The 20,364-nt window shown below is 32.2% G+C and overlaps 2 protein-coding genes across 7 annotated transcripts; one reads left to right on the top strand and one right to left on the bottom strand.

Annotated features, from left to right (window-relative positions):
* Positions 1-1,479: 1,479 nt before the first annotated feature.
* Positions 1,480-15,458, bottom strand: LOC133183049 (ethyl acetate hydrolase-like). 6 transcript variants are annotated; one of them, XM_061317977.1, is made up of 8 exons: positions 15,150-15,458; positions 14,329-14,464; positions 11,121-11,242; positions 8,107-8,204; positions 5,781-5,875; positions 5,195-5,331; positions 3,770-3,856; positions 1,480-2,803 (listed from the first exon to the last, which is right to left on the bottom strand). In XM_061317977.1, the coding sequence occupies exons 1-8, from the start codon at positions 15,364-15,366 to the stop codon at positions 2,736-2,738; spliced, it is 960 nt and encodes a 319-aa protein (XP_061173961.1). In that variant the 5' UTR covers positions 15,367-15,458; the 3' UTR covers positions 1,480-2,735. The 6 variants fall into 6 exon arrangements, with proteins under 6 accessions (XP_061173961.1, XP_061173962.1, XP_061173960.1 ...); XM_061317978.1 differs by lacking the exon at positions 8,107-8,204 and adding an exon at positions 7,976-8,073; XM_061317976.1 differs by lacking the exon at positions 8,107-8,204 and adding an exon at positions 7,844-7,941 and having other exon boundaries at positions 1,485-2,803.
* Positions 15,459-15,655: 197 nt separating this feature from the next.
* On the top strand, positions 15,656-20,327 carry LOC133183920 (ribokinase-like). The gene is made up of 7 exons (XM_061318800.1): positions 15,656-15,737; positions 16,547-16,679; positions 18,074-18,200; positions 18,384-18,548; positions 18,757-18,845; positions 19,223-19,411; positions 19,794-20,327. The coding sequence occupies exons 1-7, from the start codon at positions 15,694-15,696 to the stop codon at positions 19,992-19,994; spliced, it is 948 nt and encodes a 315-aa protein (XP_061174784.1). The 5' UTR covers positions 15,656-15,693; the 3' UTR covers positions 19,995-20,327.
* The last annotated feature ends 37 nt before the right edge of the window (positions 20,328-20,364 follow it).

Below are 20,364 nucleotides of genomic sequence, written 5' to 3'. Positions count from 1 at the left end.
ATGTTCTTTTAGCTTTTCCAATGAAATTGTATGTAAATCCTAGTGACCCTTTTGATTTTTAGGTCCAAGGTCAAGGTAAGAAGTTTATACACTGCAAAGAAGGGGGGTTCCAGATGATTACCTTTCCTTTAGCTTTTTTCATGAAACTTATATCACTACAGCCCAGACTCTTTTTGATTTTTAGATCAAAAGGTCCATGTGAAAAATTCTTTTCTTGCAAAAAATTGTTTTCCTGGTGATAACTCTAGTTCTCTTGAAATTTTACACCTTTAGTCAATATAATTTAAACAAGATGCCTTCTGATTTTGAGATCAAAAGTTCAAAATCCAAGGTAAGAAATTCATACTTTGCATACATAGTTTTCAGATGATGAGTTCTATGAAAGTTTTTGCAATGAAACTTAAGGTCTTGAATTTCTTTAGCCTAAAAAAGACCTCTATTGACTTTAAGGCCAAAAGTCAAGGTTGACTTTTTTCTTTCTCAATCTGCATATTTTTTTTTTCGAGTTCTTCCACATTCTTCCTTTTTCCCTTAAGCAGGGGACACAAATTCTCTGAACAAGCTTGTTTTATTTACATAAAAACCATCTTTAACCAAGTTCAGAAGCTGGAAGTCACTTTTAATGTTGATAAGAAATCTGCATGTAATTTAACGTACTACAATAAAGTCACAGTTATTGCTTAAGAAATTTAATCCACAAGACATCATCAACAGTTTGAAATATCAATTTTTGTTTCAAAACACTTTTAAAAAATTACATTACCATTTCTATGCACATTTGTAGTGACAATAAAGTTGTAAAATATAGATAAAGTGATGAAACAAAAGTGTAACATATAGCCAAGTATAATTTTCAGAAATATGTTTAAAGCACCAATTCAACCTGAAATTAGCAGAATACAACCAAACAGAAAAAAAGATTTAAATATCTTAAGATCTGAAGCAAATTCAGTTTTCTTATTAAAGGTAATATCAAACACTATGTACTCTACAAATTGTCTTTTATTCAACACCAATTATATCTGATCAAACTACTTTCTTAATATTATTGTAAATCATGTCATATACCAAATTTTTTTTTAAATACTGATTTGAACACAACTGTATATGCAATATGACAGTAGATTATATAGTTTTAATTTCAAGTCATTTTTTATCTCCTGGAAATTATGTATAGAGCATTTAATGAATCAAAATGCTACCTAAATGCATAACAGTAAAATGGCAAGCCTACAGAACTACAAAAATTTAACTTTCACAAATGAAACATATTTCATGTGATAATAACAAAGCAAGTAATTAATTTCATGGGTTCACTATATAGAACAAAGACTCATAAAACACTTTTTTAACAATTAAACAAATTTTAATTGTAAAGCAAAGCTTGCTGCATTATAACTTTTAATAAGAACATTGAGAGTTACAAAGTGGAGACTTTAAACATTTGTTACAATTAAAAACAATTTATGTATGTGGAGAGCATAGTTCCAAAAATTCTACATAAAATCATATGAAATCTTAAATCATAAAAAAAAAATATAGCTCACTTTTTAAAAAATTGTAACAAAAAATGGCACATATATAGTGAACAAGCTCCATTATTCATTCAAAAATGTAAAAAAGAAAAAAAAAAACATTATATGACTAGTACATTATAGAATGATTAAAGCTTATGGAAGACAAACACACAGAATCTGAAGAATTTTATTGCATGTACATTGTATATTTATCTAAAATTAAAAAGTCAAAAGCAACACAAACTTTAAAATTAAAAAAAAATCTGTTTTCTAATAGATCATGAATCCCTTCTTGACTGTCCTTTTATCAATTAACATTTTTTTAAAACCTAAACACATAACAAAAAAATTAATCATCACGTGTAAGCGCCTTTTATTAAAACAACATTATGACAATTTTTGTATTAACCCATCTCTCTATTAAAATGTATTATACTCAATGAACACTGAATGATAGCTGCTTATCCAAGCCATTGGTCCATGCAAAACAATCATTAAATATAAATTTAAAAAAAAATCTACAATCATTTTAAACAGCAAAACAATATTTTACTCCTATACAATGTATAAATAAATCATTGAGCCATTGTATCCCAATTAAAAAAAAAAGATTGTCTTAAAGATATTCCAAAATGTTGTAAGGAAAATATACAAACCAAAATAAAAACTCTGTGAAGAAAACCACACCACAAAATTTAAAAAATAAACCACAAAAGAAATAAACAACCAAAAAAAAAACCTATCAATATTTTTTCATTAAAGCAGAAATAGCTTACACTTTAAGGCATACTAGATTTAGTATATCATGCCCATGGCAAAATATGACATTAAAGATCGAGACAGAATTGAGAAAATTTTTAACATACTAGTATTTATGCAAAATAAATTTGGATAATTCCTAATTGAAATATATACAAACCATATATACACAACAGATATAGTAGATTCATATAATACATACACGAATATCACTGGTTAGTAAATTCTTATATCAAAGCTAATTTACACAATATGTTATATATTTATCAAAATAGTTCAAAGTAAATATACACTAATTGTATTAGGCATAACACAATCTAGGCTACAGTCTTAAGAGTATAATCTGAGTAGGTGTATTTCTAAAATCTGAATAAATTGTTCTAAATCTAGCATTTCAAATGTCACTGCTAAAGTTACATTGCACCAAGAAGCACTCTGTTAGGTTGATTCATCTAAAATTCATGAATGAGCTTTGATGAACTTGCAAACTTTTTCGTGGGCTCTACGGCAACATTCTTCAAAATGACCTAAAAATATTTTAAATAGCACACAATTTAATTGTATTAGGTGTCCTAAATAAAGTGTATACTGTATCTTGGTTTATTTATTCTACATGTACTTGCACAGAGACCCAAGATAAGCAAAAACCATCAAATTCAAAAAAAAAATTCATAAGACCCATAGATGATAGATATAAAAATTGGTTTAATCATTGCAGAGCAGAAAGTTTTTGACAGTCCTGAGCATGTTGCACAATGGACATCAAACAACTAACAATGACGACAAAAACAGCAGTATGTCACCTGAGAAACTCAGGTGACTTCAAAATTTAATTTTGACCACAGCTGACTTCAGGAATTGTTATTCCAATATTTTGAAAAAAATACCAGTACATATATTTACTTTTAATCATACTTTGTTGATTTTTGGATATGGTACTCTACTTATGCATTTTTTATACATGGAGAAGATGTTTTTGACCTAAGTGTCTGTCTGTTTGTCACAAACTTTGTAGAGAACATCACTCATAAAGACTATATTCATTGAGTGGAGTGAATTCAAACTTAAGTATGTTACTGCACATAACCAAATGGTCATACTTCAAGCACCAAGATCTATATGTCATGAGATGTTGAAATTGTGCTATGATGATAATCTAAACTGGACTGAATTTGAACTTTTAGTACCTTATTCTGCATGGCCTGATAATCTGTCATGATTTTAACTTGCCATGGTTGCTGTACTATGAGATTTTGAAAATATGCATTGGTATTATCCTGGATTACTTGACTGAAACATTTTTAACTTTTATATGCTGTTGCCAGAACTGTGCTGGACTGTGAGATAATATTTATCCAAGGTTATCTCAAAAGTTAAAGTCACTTGGCAAATGAGATAATATTTATAAAGGATGTCAAGAAAAATAAATTTAAAAAAAAAATCCCAAAGCACTAGAGTCTTTAGTAGGTACTGTAATACTTCATTATGTTTACCTGGTAGGTGGAAGAATCCATGTGTGACTCCTTTAACAGTAAATAACTGGGACTTTACTCCTGCTTCTTTAAGTTTCTCATGATATGCTGGAAACATACAACAGCATTATGAAATGTGAGAAAAAGTCTGATCAAATTACTATCCTTCATTCAGATGTTTTTGATTCTAAGACTTGAAAGACTGTGTAGTTAAAATTTGTTTTGTTTTTATTGTTGCTTGCATAGCATGGCAGACAGGTATGGATCACACTGTCAATTGCCTCTCCCTTTGTTCATCTATCTGTCTGTCTGGGAAGAATACACATCAAAAGAAAGCTTAGAAATCTTTTTTTTCAAATGTGAAACTTTATGCAAAAATACATCTTGGGACTTTAAAAGGTCAATTCATGTTCAAAACTGGGGGAAAAAGAGTGCTGTGATGAAATATGTCAAGAGTTCTGGGCTTCTATGTGAAAGTGAGACTCCTCCCAGATAGACAGATGGACAGATAGACACTGGACAAAGAGATCTATGTGTGTCTGCCATTCCATGCATGTGACTCAAAAAGTGCAGATAATAAAACTGTATATATATTTTATCAAAAATTTTACTTTTTTCCCTTTAATACCATGAGTACTATTAGGTAAGATAAGAGATTAAAGGTATATGTTATAAAATATTATGTCTGTAAACTACAGTTAAAAAATGCTTCTAACAAAGCTATACTCTTTCACCATGAAGTACAAAGTAATAAAATATTAAATGTATTAACCTATAGCACAAGCTTAAGTGGATTATGTGAGTACTGTTCATTCCTGAGATACAAGTTACAACTGTACTTTATTCAGTGAAATCTAAAGATAAGCAGTCAATGCAGCTTAAAGAAAGATACATAAAGATCATTGGTTGCAATTACAATGTAAATAAAATATTTTTTTAGTAAATATGCTTATTTGAAACTCGGATATTATTTCATTATTAGATGACAGTGCAGTGAGTGCACAAAGTAATCACCAAATTGTTAAAAAAAAACCAATGGATGACAAAAAGATCACTCAGATTTTAAACAAAAAATTTCTCAATTATTAATCTTAAGTATTCTGAATTCCCCCTTCGTAAACAATTGTGATCTATTACAATCTTAATAGTGACATCATAACTGAAGTTCAAAGAATTTTTCCATGAACATTAGGTTCATTAATTTTCAGATGTATTTTAGGTAAATGACCTCATTTTACTTACAAGGTTATAATTTTTGTGAAGAAACACATGTATGAAAATACAGAACCATGTGAATTACATACAAAAATATTTATTGATGTATGCATGCATATATATAATACATTATCAAAGTCTATTCCCCAAAAATTCCTGCACATGCTGGATATATAGACTTTAGACTTTATACGAAGTGATCCTTTTGACAGTACATTACTGCATGCTTACCAATACCCTCATCTCTCAGTGGATCAAGTTCAGCTATGATAACTAAGGCTGGTGGCAGAGTGTTAAAGTTAGTTTGAAGCAGAGGTGAAGCCCTAGCATTGCCAAATTCTGAACGATCAATGTAGTGGTCCATAAACCTAGAACATACAGATTATTTGTTATAAACATTTCACCATGTCAGGCCATCTTACCGTAACCTTGATCACGATTCTGGTCCAGTTCAGCTAAGAAAATTAATGCTGGAGGGAGACCCCTGAAGGTTTTCTGAAGTATTGGTGAAGCTTTAGGATTTGTTATATCTTTTTCATCTATGTATTTCTCTGTAAACCTAAAATAAAATCCTTTCAGCATACATACTACTTCAAAGTAAATGTATATAATAATTGCAAACCCTTTGCTCAGAACTCGATTGAACCCAAGGTAATGCATCCATTTGTAGAAAGATGCTGAAGTGCTAAATAAAATGAATTACTCTCCAACTAAACTAACTTTCTTTACATGGGAAAATAAACAATGAAAAATAAGCAGCATAAGGGGGAATAATGAATTTCAGCAACAAATTCCTTTGATATAAATGGGCCATTACCAGTCAACCATCTTTTTCGTGAGTCCAGGCATTTCTGCAAATTCCTCAGATGACTTGTAATTTCTCCTCAGGTCTACACTTGGGTACACAAGCACCTGCACAATAGGAAGGAATTATAAATCAAAGAAAAGGATTCCAAAAAATACGGAAAAATATTAATATTTGTATCATTTTGTGCAATTTACAGTTGCCTAGAATTTTTTTTCTATTTTTAGCTGTAGAGTTGATTATCTTGAACATAAAACTATGGTGTACATCCCTACATACCAGCATTTTTATAGCAATTTTCTTTAATTGACCAAGCATTTATAATGAATACATGTATCTTGTGATTTTACATACCATGCTACAGATTATTTGAAACACATCAATATGATCTAAGAAAATGATAAATTACAATGTTTATGTGTATTATTTCCTGTCCAGTAGATTAAAAACAAAAAGAAAACCAAAAGGAATACACAGTTTATTAAGATCATGTTGATACTTGTGTTAATCAATGATAAACAATTAAAAACATTCAATAAGTATGACTCAGACTTAGAATTTTATTGTTTTTGTTTGTTTTGATGCAAGTAACATATGATCATTATGTGAAATTAAAAATGATGTATCTTAAATAAAACAGAAAGCCACATTAAAAAGGCAGAGAAAAATTTCATGAACCAAAAATTAATACTACATATAAAGGAAATGGTTTGTGATTAAAATATACTTAAATTACTGTATACAGGGAAATTTTCGCCCACATTTTATTTTCGCCCCTTTCTCCCTCGTCGCAATTGGGCAAATTTAAAACGGGGTGAATTCAAAGAAAACAGCATTATTTCTTAAACAGAACTGTGTCTGGGCGAATTCAAAAAGGGGCAAAATCATTTGCAGGTGTAAAAGAGCGAAAATAAGACGGGGCGAAAATAACCCTGTATACAGTAGTATATATCCCATCCCCCCTCAAAAAATAATTGTAACTTTCCTACAAAAATCTGGGGAATAAATGAAAACAATAATGTATTTTTAAAAAAGAACTGCTGATGCCATACTGAATTCTATTTAAAATTTGACTTGCAATGATTCAAAACATGTATAATGTTTGGTCAAGAAATATTGCACTTTTATCAAATATTTCTATAGTGAAAATTTATCTTTGTTAATTATGAATTACAATATTTGGAACTCAGTAATGTTAAAAAACAACATACGTAATCAAAGATTAAATAGCTCATCTTGACAAATGTTATTTTTAAGGAAGGCAAAGTCCCACACAATACAAGTATTTTGGTTGTGTGCATCCCATAGATGAAAATTTATGAAAGTTTTGGCTAGGTAGGATTTTCAATTCATATGGGAATAGACTTGCTCCAAAAACTTTTTCTGTTCAATCACCCATAAAATGCAAGATTCAACATCCATATCAAGTTGGTAGTGTGCATAACTAAGCATAATTCATGCAAGTTTGTCAGCATAGGGCTTGTGGTAACCTGGGAACAAACCTCTTTTAAAAACTTTAATTTGGTCACTTGGTCACTCATCCAAAAAAACAAAAAAGGTAGGTCAAATCCATAATCCAGAGCAAGCCTGTTAGTTTTCATCTCCAAGATGAATCATCCATGCAAAATTTGTCAAAACTTATAATCCTGCTCCAAAAACTTAACCTGTCCTGTTAAGTAGATCAGATTCAGCACCCAATGCAAGTCTGGTAGTGTGCATCGATCTCTACAAGCATCATCCATGCAAGTTTTAAAAGTCGTCAAAAGGCTTTAGTTACTTGGGAATAGACAGGCTCCAAAAACTAACCTGGTCACTCATCTGGATTAATGGATTGCAAGATTGGTCTAGGAAGAGCTTAAAGTTACAATGGTACAAACCTGCTCCAAAAACTTTAACCTGGGACACAGAGGCCAAGGGTATTACATAAGCTCCCCAACTTTTTTAAGGGGAGCTAAAAATGTATACACTGCATTTGATAAAATCAAATAAACCCAAAATAAAATAATAACTTGAAACTGAAGAGTAGACACAACATGCAGTCATGCAGCACTTGCATGAAATTTGATGCATGTTACCTGATACCCCAAATCTGGGACCTCATGACAAACAAGAGCTGCCATGCGACTCCCCTCTCCATCCCCACCTACCCCTACTGTGCTGCGGTTTACCGCACCTAAAACAGAAAATTAAATCCACCCTGTTATTACCTGGTAATCTATTTCATGCAATTCATGACAAACCATGGCTGCCATTCGTCCCCCTGCACTGTCTCCTCCCACCCCCACTGTGCTCTCATTCACTGCACCTATTCATAAAATAATAACCAATCAGAGAATACCTGATATTCTATGCCCTCTACATAGTGGCACACCATGGCTGCTATCTGACCACCAGCACTGTTCCCTCCTACTCCAATAATGCTTTCACTACTGGCACCTGTTAAAGCACTGTGTATATACAGTCAAACTTGTATAGACCCTGGTGATGGGAATCGGTAAGAATTTCATAATCAATGATCGGGCTACTGTAACTAACTAATTATCGATTATAATTAAACATTTACAAAGTCTGTCAATTTTAGTTTATTAAATGGTAAGAATGGTGAATAACTACTTTCTGTGGTTGTCCAGCTGTAGTTAGAATAATCTAACTGTGTCTCAGGACAAGCCCTAGTCCGTAGGACAATATCATTTTAAAGATAGAACATTCTATCTAGTCCAGCTGGTTCTTCGTTCATTTTGTAGAATCCAAAGTACGTCCATACCCGGGAATGAGCGTTGTTACCCGTGTATGTCTGTTTGTCCATTACGATACACGAATAAGTAAAAAGACAAGTCGTGGCTCGAATATTCTGCTTAAAAACTATTACGCTTGTAAAATAAAATAAATAACCTGATTAATCGGAATAAAAATTTTGTAATCGAGCACTTGGATTATGCCAGCAATTGACTGATTTTCGATTATAATCGATGATTGGAACACCACTAATAGACCTTGACTAATTATGGGAATATTTGCTTATAATGAAGCAGTGCATATAATCCCAATCCAAAACTTGATACAAGATTCCTAAATATATACAATAAATAAAGTTTTAATTTAAAGCTGAACACGACTCGTAAATATGCATAGGCCATATTAGTTTTCCTATCTCCTATATCAGCACTGGGGTATATAAACCCTTTGCATTTGTTACCTGATTGCTTTTAGCTGGTTGCTGCAGCATGTAGTACATGTATATCTTATGCTGTTCCTTTTGTTTGCATTTTATTTCACTGAATGTGCTTTCTGTTTATTTCACTTTTTCATGATTGTAATGCATTGACTTGTGCAACTGTTACTGAATATCTTTCTTAACTTTTTTTTCCCGATGTGGCAGAGGCTTACAGAGGTTATTTTTGTCCCGCCAAAGTATATCACAATGACAAAGATGGAGACATGTGCTCAGGTGAAATCTGTGAAGACAAATGCATTGAATCGTGAACAAGGCTGAGGCTTATACATGTATAGGGGCTGGAGAAGGACAGTCTAGAGAAGAAAAATATACTGACAACTCTTCCTTTTACGAATCGTGCTCAGCTTTAAGTTACCAGTAATAGCAAAAATAAATTTGAATTTTTTTGCCATAATTTTCCTATAGGTTTTTAGTCTAAGGTAATAGGGCCTACATTCTTCAATTCAATGAACTCAAACATTCTGTTCACAAGGTGTCTGTGTCATATTTACATGGTAAGAAATAAACACTGGTGCATTATTTCAGTGTTTTATCATCTCTTTTAAAATGGCATTGAATAGTATTCATTTTTGATAAATTATTAGTATGATCTACGTCCTATACCATGACAAAGCATTTAACTAGCCATTTAAAAATATCTTTAAGTGCTTTTCTTACACTTTTAGTAAGTGCCATGGTAGACGAAAAATATATATTAAAAAAAATCAAGAAAAAATTACAGAGGTTTTAGAAAATTTGCCTGTTTACCTTGAGAATATCTCTTTTACCAGAGGAACTAGCAAAATTACTTTTTTAAAGGATTATCTTGGAACATTTTCTGTACAAGCATAAAAAATGCATTTTTATTTGCCAATGACCAACTTCATTAGACTGTTTTATAGTCTGCCCCACATAAGGGCTTCCACCACATTTTAAATACTATGAAATAAATTTTGATTTGTTTTCAGAGAAAATATGATTAAACATTAAAGCTTAATCATTTCCAAACCAGGTTTTAGCAAAATGGTTATTTACAACTGAGTACAATGATCGACAGCGGCTGCCACTTTCTGTTTTAAATATTGACATTATACAGTGTTTTTGTAAATTTTCTTTAACAAATTAGCAGAAAGTGGCGGCCGCTGTCGGCCATCGTAACATGGTACATGTATGAAACGATTTTTGAAAGTCTACACTGAGATACTCCATTTAAATTTTGAATTGGTCATTGCTACCAAGCGTATATTTCCATAAATTATCTGAGAGTGAGATTTAAATTGTTTCTAAATGTGTACCACATGTACATCATTATGCTATTGACATCCAGTATCTGATAATCATGAATAATAATGGATTTCTTTTCTGAAGTAGCTGCCATTTTAGCTACTTTAAATCCTCATAGACTTTGAATTTCCTTCCATGTCAGTATACCAGTTGAACCCTATGCTAGCTTCCTATCAAAGCAAAAAGTTTGGGGAAAAATTATATCTGTTGTCAAATTGAACTTAATTTGAAAGCCTGTATATTTATGTATTTTGAGAATAGAGATTTAATATTGCAAAAAGTGGATGATCTTGGTACCATGGGACAGACTATAACTTATATAAAGTTAAACTGTATGCACAACAATATCATTTTATATTTATCACGCAAAAGCTCTTTAAAATACCAGAGTCCCTGCAAAATTTATCTGAGATATATGAGTTGTAAATAATTAATGCACATTCATGGATGAACTGAATAATATGTAGGGTGTAACTTCATGTATTACAAAATATTTGAAACTGCATGTGGATAGAAAATTGGATGTGTCTATAGGGTAGAAAAATAATGTGATTCATTTACCGGTATGCTGATTTTACCTATTAGCATGCATTGTCCTAATAAATATACCCTTCTTGATTTTAGCTTCAAGTAAAACAGTATAGGTAATTATAAGTTACAAGACAGCTATCATCTACCACAGAAGAGCTAGCTTCCTGTACAATTAGTGTATTTTAGTCAGAAAACTATATCCTGTACAATATAGTGACAACTAGCTCTGTTTATTTTTTTTTATTCAAAAGATCAGTTCAAAAATATACATGTATTATCTAAATAAAATTTCTTTCAATTTATCCTGGAAGCCATTTTATTACCTAAAAGACCTTTGTTCATTTTCACCCAACGGACAACACAAACGGCATCTTCATGGTTGGCTGGCCATTTATGTTCTGGAGCAAGACGATATTCTACATTGACCACCACACAAGGGGCATCTCTGCAAAATAAAAGAGAGATTACCTGACCATCAATAAAATAAAAGGGGCAATCCAATAAATATTACATGAAAAACATTTCAAACCATATGGACTGACATGATTTCTATGATGTTGAAAGAAAAGTAAAATACTCAAGCTTATAAAAGCAACTTTAAATTCTCTTTCTTTATTAGGCAGGCTTGCAAACAATAAAATACTGTATTCATCTCTTTAATCACTGTGTGATACTGAATGATCCTAAAAGCACATATCCTGTCATTTTTAATCTACAAAGAGTTCAAGCACCTTTTATAAATTCTTTTGATCGAGTTAAAAATTCACAGGAACATGCATGCAGTGTAACACGATGCACGACAACAGACAAAAACTGATAGCAATAGGTCTCCTGAGTGACTCAGGTGACCTAAAAATAAATGGCAAATTAATATTTTATTAACCCCTGGGTTTCATAACTACATGGTAGTAATTAAATAGATAAATAATATTGTTTACTCAGTATAGATTGTACTTTAAATATTTAAATAAATCTCAGCCTCCTAAATCGGGAATATAATAATTTTTTAACTAAATTAATAATCCGGCCCCCCTAAAATAAAAAATCACATCACTAACACAACTTGGACCAAAATCTTGACGTTAAATCGTGGTAAATCTCACCCAATAGTTTATACAGACTAATTTGTATTTAAGATAGAAATTTAAAGGTCACATAAAAAGAATTAAATCTCAGTGGAGAGATAAATTATGTAATTTTATTAAATAATTAGTTGTAAAGTTCAAATTTGGCCCATATTAACCTTGACCAAACTGCCCTGATGACAGCTTAAGGTACCGACTCTTAGGTAAGACTGATGAACAATAAAGAATACTTCACATTTGTAGCATTGAACACACTTGCTGTAAACAAATGTCAGTGAACCCACTGGTGGCTGGCTGATATGCTAGATGATAACCAATGCTGTTTTTTTTATTGTGAAAAATGTAAACCATGTCAATTGCTCTGCAGTATATCAACTCCGCCAATGGATATGGATGTTTACAAATAAAAACACAAACGTCACGTCAGAAACAATAAAACATTACAAATATTTGTTATATGGAAGTTTGGCAGTCGGAACTAATGAACAAATTCCTCACACAAGAGCTGAGTAACATAAAAGCTGTAGAGACTACTGTGGAGATATCTCTATTTTGGTAAACACCAAGTTTTCTTATCTTTCAATCATCATCAATGCAAAGATTTAAACAAGTTAAACATTGAGGCTACACATATAAACAAAATAAAGAACACCTTTCAATGAAGTAAAAGAAATTTTGATAGAAGTAGAAATGAAATAAATTGAAGCTTTTTATCAAGAAGGAGCAAGGAATGGTTCAATGAATTGTGGAAGTTTCATGCACTGCGCATTAAATTATGAACATGACAAATAAATGATTCTTAACATGATATTTTATTTTCACACTCAAAATTATTTGCATAATTTTTGATTAATTTCTTTGGCAGGGGCACTCTTTGAGTCCCTGAATTAATTGTATAATACTTTGAATCTGCAGGACCATGGAAGTACTAATTAAAAAGACATATTTTAAGACATATTTAATTGGCAGGGGCACTCTTTGAGTCCCTGAATTAATCGTATAATATACTTTGAATCTGCAGGACCATGGAAGTACTAATTAAAAGACATATTTTAATTGGCACAGGGCTACAGATAGCATTGGAAAAAACTATATTAAAAAATCTTAAATGAATTAGTACAATTTCCTTGATGGTTTGACCTTTCATATGGTTGTGGTATTTGCTTGCATGTAAATTTTTGTCACATTAACCTTTCAAACAGTGTGACAAGTACTGAATATTTCTTGTCCAAGCATGATTATTGTTTAAGCATTAATTTCATCAAATTTAATTAAAGCAAAGAGCATCTTCTTTTGGCCAACAGTTAGAATGCTTCTTTCACCCTAATTGTCAGCAATACTTATATTCCAAATTATTCATGAAAATGTCTTTACAAATCAGGGTTCGAAATTCACTATATACATCTCGCAAAATGCGAGTTAGTATTCCCAAATTGCGAGTTAAAAATTAGGTAACTCGCAAAAACTTGCGAGGTGATTTTTTTTGCATTGAAACTGTAGCAAAATTATATAATATGACAGAACACAATGCTTTTGATTTAAATCAGTAATTTAAATAAAAGTCACACTGTAGTTGTATTTTGTGTATTGTACAGTAGTTACTTTTTCCTTAAGTTACATGTATTTAATTTATTTAAATTTAACTTTATATGAAAACTGCGAGTAGTCTTATAAAATTGCGAGTTCACTTTCTTGGTACTCGCAATTATTTGCGAGTTGTTATTTCAGGGAGTTTCTAACCCTGACAAATGCATGTATGGGCATGTAAACACTTTCATAACTCAGACTGACTATTAGGCTTTTCAATTACAGTTGAACTTTGGTATCTCGAACACTGATATCTCAAATACCATGGATAGGTCGAAGTGATTTAATTGAAAGTCCCCAACCACTTATACCCTTGATATCTTAAATCTTCAGATATCTCAAAGTTTTTTCTCACTCCTATTGAATTCAGGATAACTATGTCTGACTATATATTGTATGACTGATGTTTTCTGTTGTCCTACCTTTTGTTTAATCAAAATTGCAAAATAGTCATATCCAAAATTGTCACACATCTTTTGAATACTACCAGTGCTGCTCTAAATATATTGAATGTTCTGATTGAAAGGAAAAAAAATTAATTCAAACAGCATTTGATTGCTTGCTCACATACTATTCAGTAAATTGCAACTTTATAGATCAGCTTCCTGAAACCAGCATAAGAATTAATATTAAAATTAACAGAGTGGAAGTAAAGTTCAATATTCAGTAATTACGTTGGCTGTCAGTCCAGCTGACAAAAACTTAATTGCTTCTTTCATTTGACAATCCTTATTTGACTGATCAAAGGTGAGTGGAGTTATTAGGTTCTACTGGTTTAATGTACTTTCACATCATTCGGTTGATAAAGCAACCAAAAAAAAGAAAAAAAAGAAAAAAACTGATTTACTTGTATTCATACCTGGAGAAAATTCTGCAGATAATGTCCACGGTTTGTCTACATCCCACTACGTTCCCCCCTCCATGGAAATATACAAACACAGAGGGAGCCACACACAGGTCACATTGCTTAGATCTGTACACTGTGATTGGTATTCCTGAAAATAAGATGTCTATAATAAGTAAAATGTTCTAGAAGGTAATTGGCAATTCAAATGCTTTAAACAATTACGTGTGCAATGATTATCTCATACCTAAACATATTCTCATTAAAAAAGAAAAAGAAAAGACTCAAACAATATTACTGAAAAAAGTATCTAATAAAATACACAGAACATTTCATATTCTATTGAAGGTTCCTTAATTATCATTAGGGAAAATGGAAATGACTTTAAAGAACAAATTTATTAACCGTAAGCAATGTTTTATATCAAGAAATCAAACTAGGTAGCTTAATTATTATTCAACATAATAAGCGAAGAGGATGCTCATTACAGAATCATAAAGGATGAAAAACCCTTTTTATCAGACCCTCACATATGTAAGTAAATGATGCATCAATTGAAGAACATTCAACTATTACTAACTAAGCATTTGCAAGCAGGCAAATGGTATCATAGTCTTGAACTGTCAGGTGTAAACATATACTACCAATACCTAATACATGGCCACGCCTACTTACAAATAAAAACATTAATCATAAAGAAAACAGGCTAAGTAATGAATGTTTATCAGTACGTCGATAGGAAAACAAAACATGCATGCTATTTAAAAATAAAAATTCATATGTAATGCATAAATTAAATGAAATTCCATTTTTAAGACAGGTCGCTGAGAACTTACCATCACTGCACTGTTTTGATGGAACTGTGAATTCTTTCACGGTGCCTTCAAATTCCGTCGTGCCAGCAAACCTTTTGGCGTTCGCAATATTACCCTCCCTAGCTTCCTCTACCGTTAGTTGATCATAGGGTTTCGCTCCGACTTCAGCTCTTATTTTGAAATAATTCTCCGTTTCCGCATGTATTTTATACTTTGGTTTAAATTTATCAAAAGACATTGTGTTTGAGGACTGACTGCCTCTTTGCTGCACAGATCGATAGTTTCTGCAAATCTGTGAGAGCTACTTCCGCTATTACTTTTACTTAAGGGAAAGTCTCAAAATGTGAATCTTATAGGTGAAGTGATATTGATGCTTCTGGATAAATTATGTATATATATTACTATCATATGTATAACTAGTATGATTTTAAACTGTTTTAATCTTTAAGAACAGTACTTAAAGGAATATCTCACTAAGGACTAACGACTAAATTTTACGAATTTAAAGATACTCCCTAATTTGAGCTCCTAATTTTATTACTTTCACTTTCACTCATAATAGACGATGGACGTGGTAGTTGTGGGTAGCTGCAATATAGATCTTGTGAGGCAAGTAGCCTTATTTGTGCATTAATATGTATAGTGTTAAGTTTTTGTAAATCATCTGATTAAAGTTAGGAAAGGGTTGGCAGAATTGTAAACTGAATTCCCCACTCCACCCCCTGGCCGGATTGCTACTTCTAGTTCTAACCAGAACCATCATCCCATGGTCTTTAATACACATTTTTCCGCAATCAGAATTCTCCTAACAAATTTTACCTACGATGTGTATTAATTATTGTCCACGTTAATCATTGCCACCGCCTCTGTCAGTGCAGCGCGTTATCCTACAGTATAAATATAGGATCTCCCATGATTTGTAGTTGGATAAGATTTTTATCTAACGAGTTGTGTGTTTTTTATCCCCGAGCCTTGGCGAGGGGATAAAAACACACAACGAGTTGGATAAAAGTCATATCCAACTACAAATCATGGGAGATTCTTTTTATCCCCATGTTTAATACTTCACAACCAAATGTTTTACAGTTTTATATAGGACTCCACTTTTACTTCATTACTCTAACGCAAAAACCATTGTGACGTCACAACTGCACTTAACTGTGGGTTATGAAAAAAATATCCAATGAGTCATATCCACGGGACAAAGGGGTAAACATGGGATAAAACTAGAAAATCTACATCGAAACTTTGTATGCCAAAACTAAACGGAAATTTCCATTCAAATGGTCGTTTTTGCCTTACTGCAAAAACAATTATTAATGTGTTTCAGAACAAATAATTGACATATTATACTGATCTTTAAAATTAAACATGAAGTTGAAGTCTTAATTACTACTTGTTAAAATATGCATCTGCAGCTATGTTCCAAGACTGCCAGCAGCAGGGGAGACAATACTTGGAAGCAAATTTTCCCAGGGCTTTGGTGGTAAAGGTGCCAACCCTGCTGTGATGTCTGCCAGACTTGGTGCTAAAACTGCTCTCATTAGTATGGTATGCTACTTTTACTTGCTTATTAATTTATCTCTTTCTTACAACATCAGGGGTCCTGTGGCAATTCGTTGCCCCTTGACAAATTTCATTCAATATCTTACAGGCTGACCGCAGTGACATCTTTCAGGAAAATTACAAATCTTGTAAGCTCTACTGGTCAGAGACCAGAAGAGCTTATGCGATAGTAAGGTGTCCGTCGTCCATCCGTCTGTCGAGCTGTCTGTCTGTCCGTCCGTCTGTAAACAATTTTTCAAAACGATACTCCTCCTACAGTTCTGATCTGATTCCGATATAACTTGGCACACAAGTAGCCTACACTAAGATACGTAATTCTATATATCGATTTTTGATTTCGATGAATGGTGTTGTCATGGTTACTAAAAATAGAGATTTCTGATAAGTAATTGCAAAACGCTACTTCTCCTACAGTTTTGGTCTGATTTCAATATAACTTAGCACACAAGCAGACAACACTAAGATACATAATTTTGTGTATCGGTTTTTGATTTCGATGAATGATGTTGCAATGGTTACTAAAAATAGAAATTTCCTTGAAATACTTTCAAAATATTACTTTTCCTACAGTTTTGATCTGATTTCGGTATAACTTGGCACACAGTTAGACTACACTAAGATACATAATTGTCTTTATTTTTTTTTTCATTTTATTGAATGATGTTGCCATGGTTACTAAAATCGAAATTTCTGTAAGATTCTTTTAAAAGGCTACTCCGTTTTACAGCTATGAGGATTGCAATAAATCTTGCCACAAAAAGAGACTAAACCAGGGATCATTTTTCTATTTATTGCTGTTGCAAAGTTTCAAGTTCAAGTGCTGCTTTTATCTTCCTTGTTATAAGTACAAACCAGTAGAGCTACAGTCTCATCAGAGACTTCTGGTTTTTCTTATCAACCAATCACATTAAGCCTTTCCTCGATAAATAATGTGTCATGCTTTCATTTTAGATGTCAATTGATTCCTTTCTGCTTACATTATCTGTCTACTTCAATTATTTGATTGGTGCTTCTCAATGAGAGAAGCAAGCCCCCCCCCCCCCCCCCCCAATAAATGAATGAAGTTTGTCAGTGGTCCCATGGCAACAAGTTGACGCAAGACCCCTGACATTGTGAGGATGAGTCTACCTATCTTTGTCACATACAGTATGATTATAATACTATGTTCTTCAACATACTTGACGATAAAAATATGTTTGTTAACACTCAAATGCATTAGGAATCTATATAACATAATAGAAAAAGGTATATTACATGTTAGGATGTGTTCACATTTACTATCAAGATAGATATAACAGTTGGATTCTTTTCATCAATAACCCATGGCTACATGTACATGTGTACTTTAACTGTTGATGAATTTCTAATTTGTATTTTAGGTTGGAGAAGATTCCTTTGGGAGAGAGTACAAGTTGGATCTCATCAAAAACAATATTGATATCAGCCATGTTGGTACCACATCCAAGGCAGCCACAGGAGTGGCTCCTATCTTTGTCAATGAAAGTGGTAAGCTTTGTTAGCTACTATTTCACAATTTCATCAACAATATAATGGTGATACTCATTTGTTCACTTGCATGGAATCTTTGATTATACAACCACAATGTAAAGATTCAGCAATTAAAGTGGAAAGTTAAAGAAATTTACTTATATGTGAAAGAGCATGAGATTTTAATATTTTGTTTTGCAGGTGAAAATTCAATAGTGGTTGTGAAAGGAGCCAATGATTATGTAACAATGGAAAACTTAATGGCAGCTAAAGATTTAATACAAAATTCTAAAATCCTTTTGTGCAATCTAGAAATTGATCCCAAAGTGACCTTAGAAGCTCTTAAAATGGCACAATCATTTAAAAGTAAGCAAATTATTTTCCTGAGTTTTCTCCCTTGAGCACATTTTTCTTTTGATGGAAATAATGTACAGACTGAATCATTTTAACAAAAATGAATTTCTCATTGAGGAATTATTTAACAGCATTCTTATAGTCTGTTCTTAACAATTCAAAACATCTAATTTGTTACACTTAAATCATATTTTACACATTTTGTTTTGAATAATTCCAGTAAGAAGTTTATTCAATATGGCACCAGCAACAACAGGTCTGGATGAGTACTTCCAGTACTGTGATATTCTTGTTGTCAACGAGTCGGAGGTAAGGTATCAAAAAACCAAACCTCTCCCTGAAATGGTATATAATACTGACTGAACAGATTTAACCCCCCCCCTTCCCCGCACAAAAAAGTTCTAAGAATATCCTGTACTTAATTACTTTTTGAGATGATTGAAGTCTATAATGCACTTATCCTGAAATAAATAAAAGTACTGTGCATGTAGCTGAAGATTTTTTTTTTTTTGAATAAGTGAATATCGTAATCAGGACATTATCATTAATATGTAATTGGAACAAAAGAACTACATCAAGAAAACCTGTAAAAATTAAAGAAGGAGTGCTTCAGTGTTACTAGGATCAGTATTGTTAAAATACTTCATCTTATAAATCCTTTTTTAAAAACACACTTATTTCTTCAGGCAGAAATAATCACAGGACTGAAAGTACCTGGAGTCCAAGAGGCCAAATCTGCAGCTGAGTCCATTCTGAAGAAAGGTTGTCAAGTAGTTATTGTGACTCTGGGAGAAAATGGTGCTGTTGTGATGAGCAAGGGGGACAAGGAGGCTGTCCACATTCCTTCTCCTCAAGTCCAAGCAGTGGACACCACAGTAAGATCTAAAATATGGCTAATCTCCGAGTCTTGTTGTCCAAGTGTGAAGTTTATGACTTAAGATTTTTTCCAAGTTTTATAAAGAACATTTAAAGATAACAAACTGCCTGACAGCAGGAAAATATTAACATTTTAAATATGTTGATACATGTACCAGGAAATTGCATTTTTAACAGCAGTTAAATATTTGCACATGAGACTTATAATGATAATGAAAGTTGGTCAGGATAAATAATACTGTGTATAAATTAGAAATAGACCACAAAAGGTAAACAGTGTATATCAACTTGAACTTTGACACAATCAACCACTTTTACTGCAATATAAGGAAGATATCTGGAACAATTTTTTGAAGTTTAAATCAATATCATATCTTGCAGGGAGCTGGAGATGCATTTTGTGGTTCTTTAGCAGTGTTCCTTGCCACCAAACCAGAGTTAGGACTTACAGAGTCAGTTTATAGAGCTAATAGGATTGCAGGAATTACTGTCCAGTCCCCAGGAACACAGACCAGTTACCCCCAGTGGAAGGACCTCCCCCCTGAACTGTTCGGGGGAGAGAAGTTACTGAAGGATGTTTAAACAATTAAAGAATATGAAATTATGCATGTGCATTATTCATATAACTGCTAATTAAAGAAACTGAGAAATCATTTTATAGAGTTCATATTTTAGGATGATATTTTGTTGATAATTTTTTAATTTCTGTAAATGATATTGATTACATGCATCAGCATTATACAGCATTTCCTGTGATTTTGTGTTCATTAGAAACTTGATTTCCTATAATTTAGGTAGTCAGTTTTGATTTTACTGCAAGACATAGATTTATTCCTCCAAAAAAATTGTATTTACCGGTATATATATTTATTCATACATATGATTTTATAAAAATAAATCAAGAGCAAATGTTAATCTTTTGTATTAATGACCTTGACCTCAATCATACATA

The sequence above is a fragment of the Saccostrea echinata genome, unplaced genomic scaffold (assembly GCF_033153115.1).
Source record: "Saccostrea echinata isolate AGI-Se365-2 ecotype Australia unplaced genomic scaffold, CSIRO_AGI_Sech_v1 ptg000009l, whole genome shotgun sequence".
Classification (NCBI taxonomy): domain Eukaryota; kingdom Metazoa; phylum Mollusca; class Bivalvia; order Ostreida; family Ostreidae; genus Saccostrea; species Saccostrea echinata.
This window is presented reverse-complemented; position numbering and strand designations above follow the sequence as displayed.

Bases quoted from the DNA above. Each gene is read 5' to 3' on its own strand.
- LOC133183049 (XM_061317977.1), bottom strand. From the start codon at position 15,366: ATGTCTTTTGATAAATTTAAACCAAAGTATAAAATACATGCGGAAACG. The intron at 11,243-14,328 runs GTATGAATACAA...TTTATTTTGCAG, and splicing joins ATCTGCAGAATTTTCTCCAG to AGATGCCCCTTGTGTGGTGG. The intron at 5,332-5,780 runs GTAATGGCCCAT...TGTATGTTCTAG, and splicing joins ACGAAAAAGATGGTTGACTG to GTTTATGGACCACTACATTG.
- LOC133183920 (XM_061318800.1), top strand. From the start codon at position 15,694: ATGGACGTGGTAGTTGTGGGTAGCTGCAATATAGATCTTGTGAG. The intron at 16,680-18,073 runs GTATGCTACTTT...TTTGTATTTTAG, and splicing joins AAACTGCTCTCATTAGTATG to GTTGGAGAAGATTCCTTTGG. The intron at 18,846-19,222 runs GTAAGGTATCAA...TTATTTCTTCAG, and splicing joins TTGTTGTCAACGAGTCGGAG to GCAGAAATAATCACAGGACT.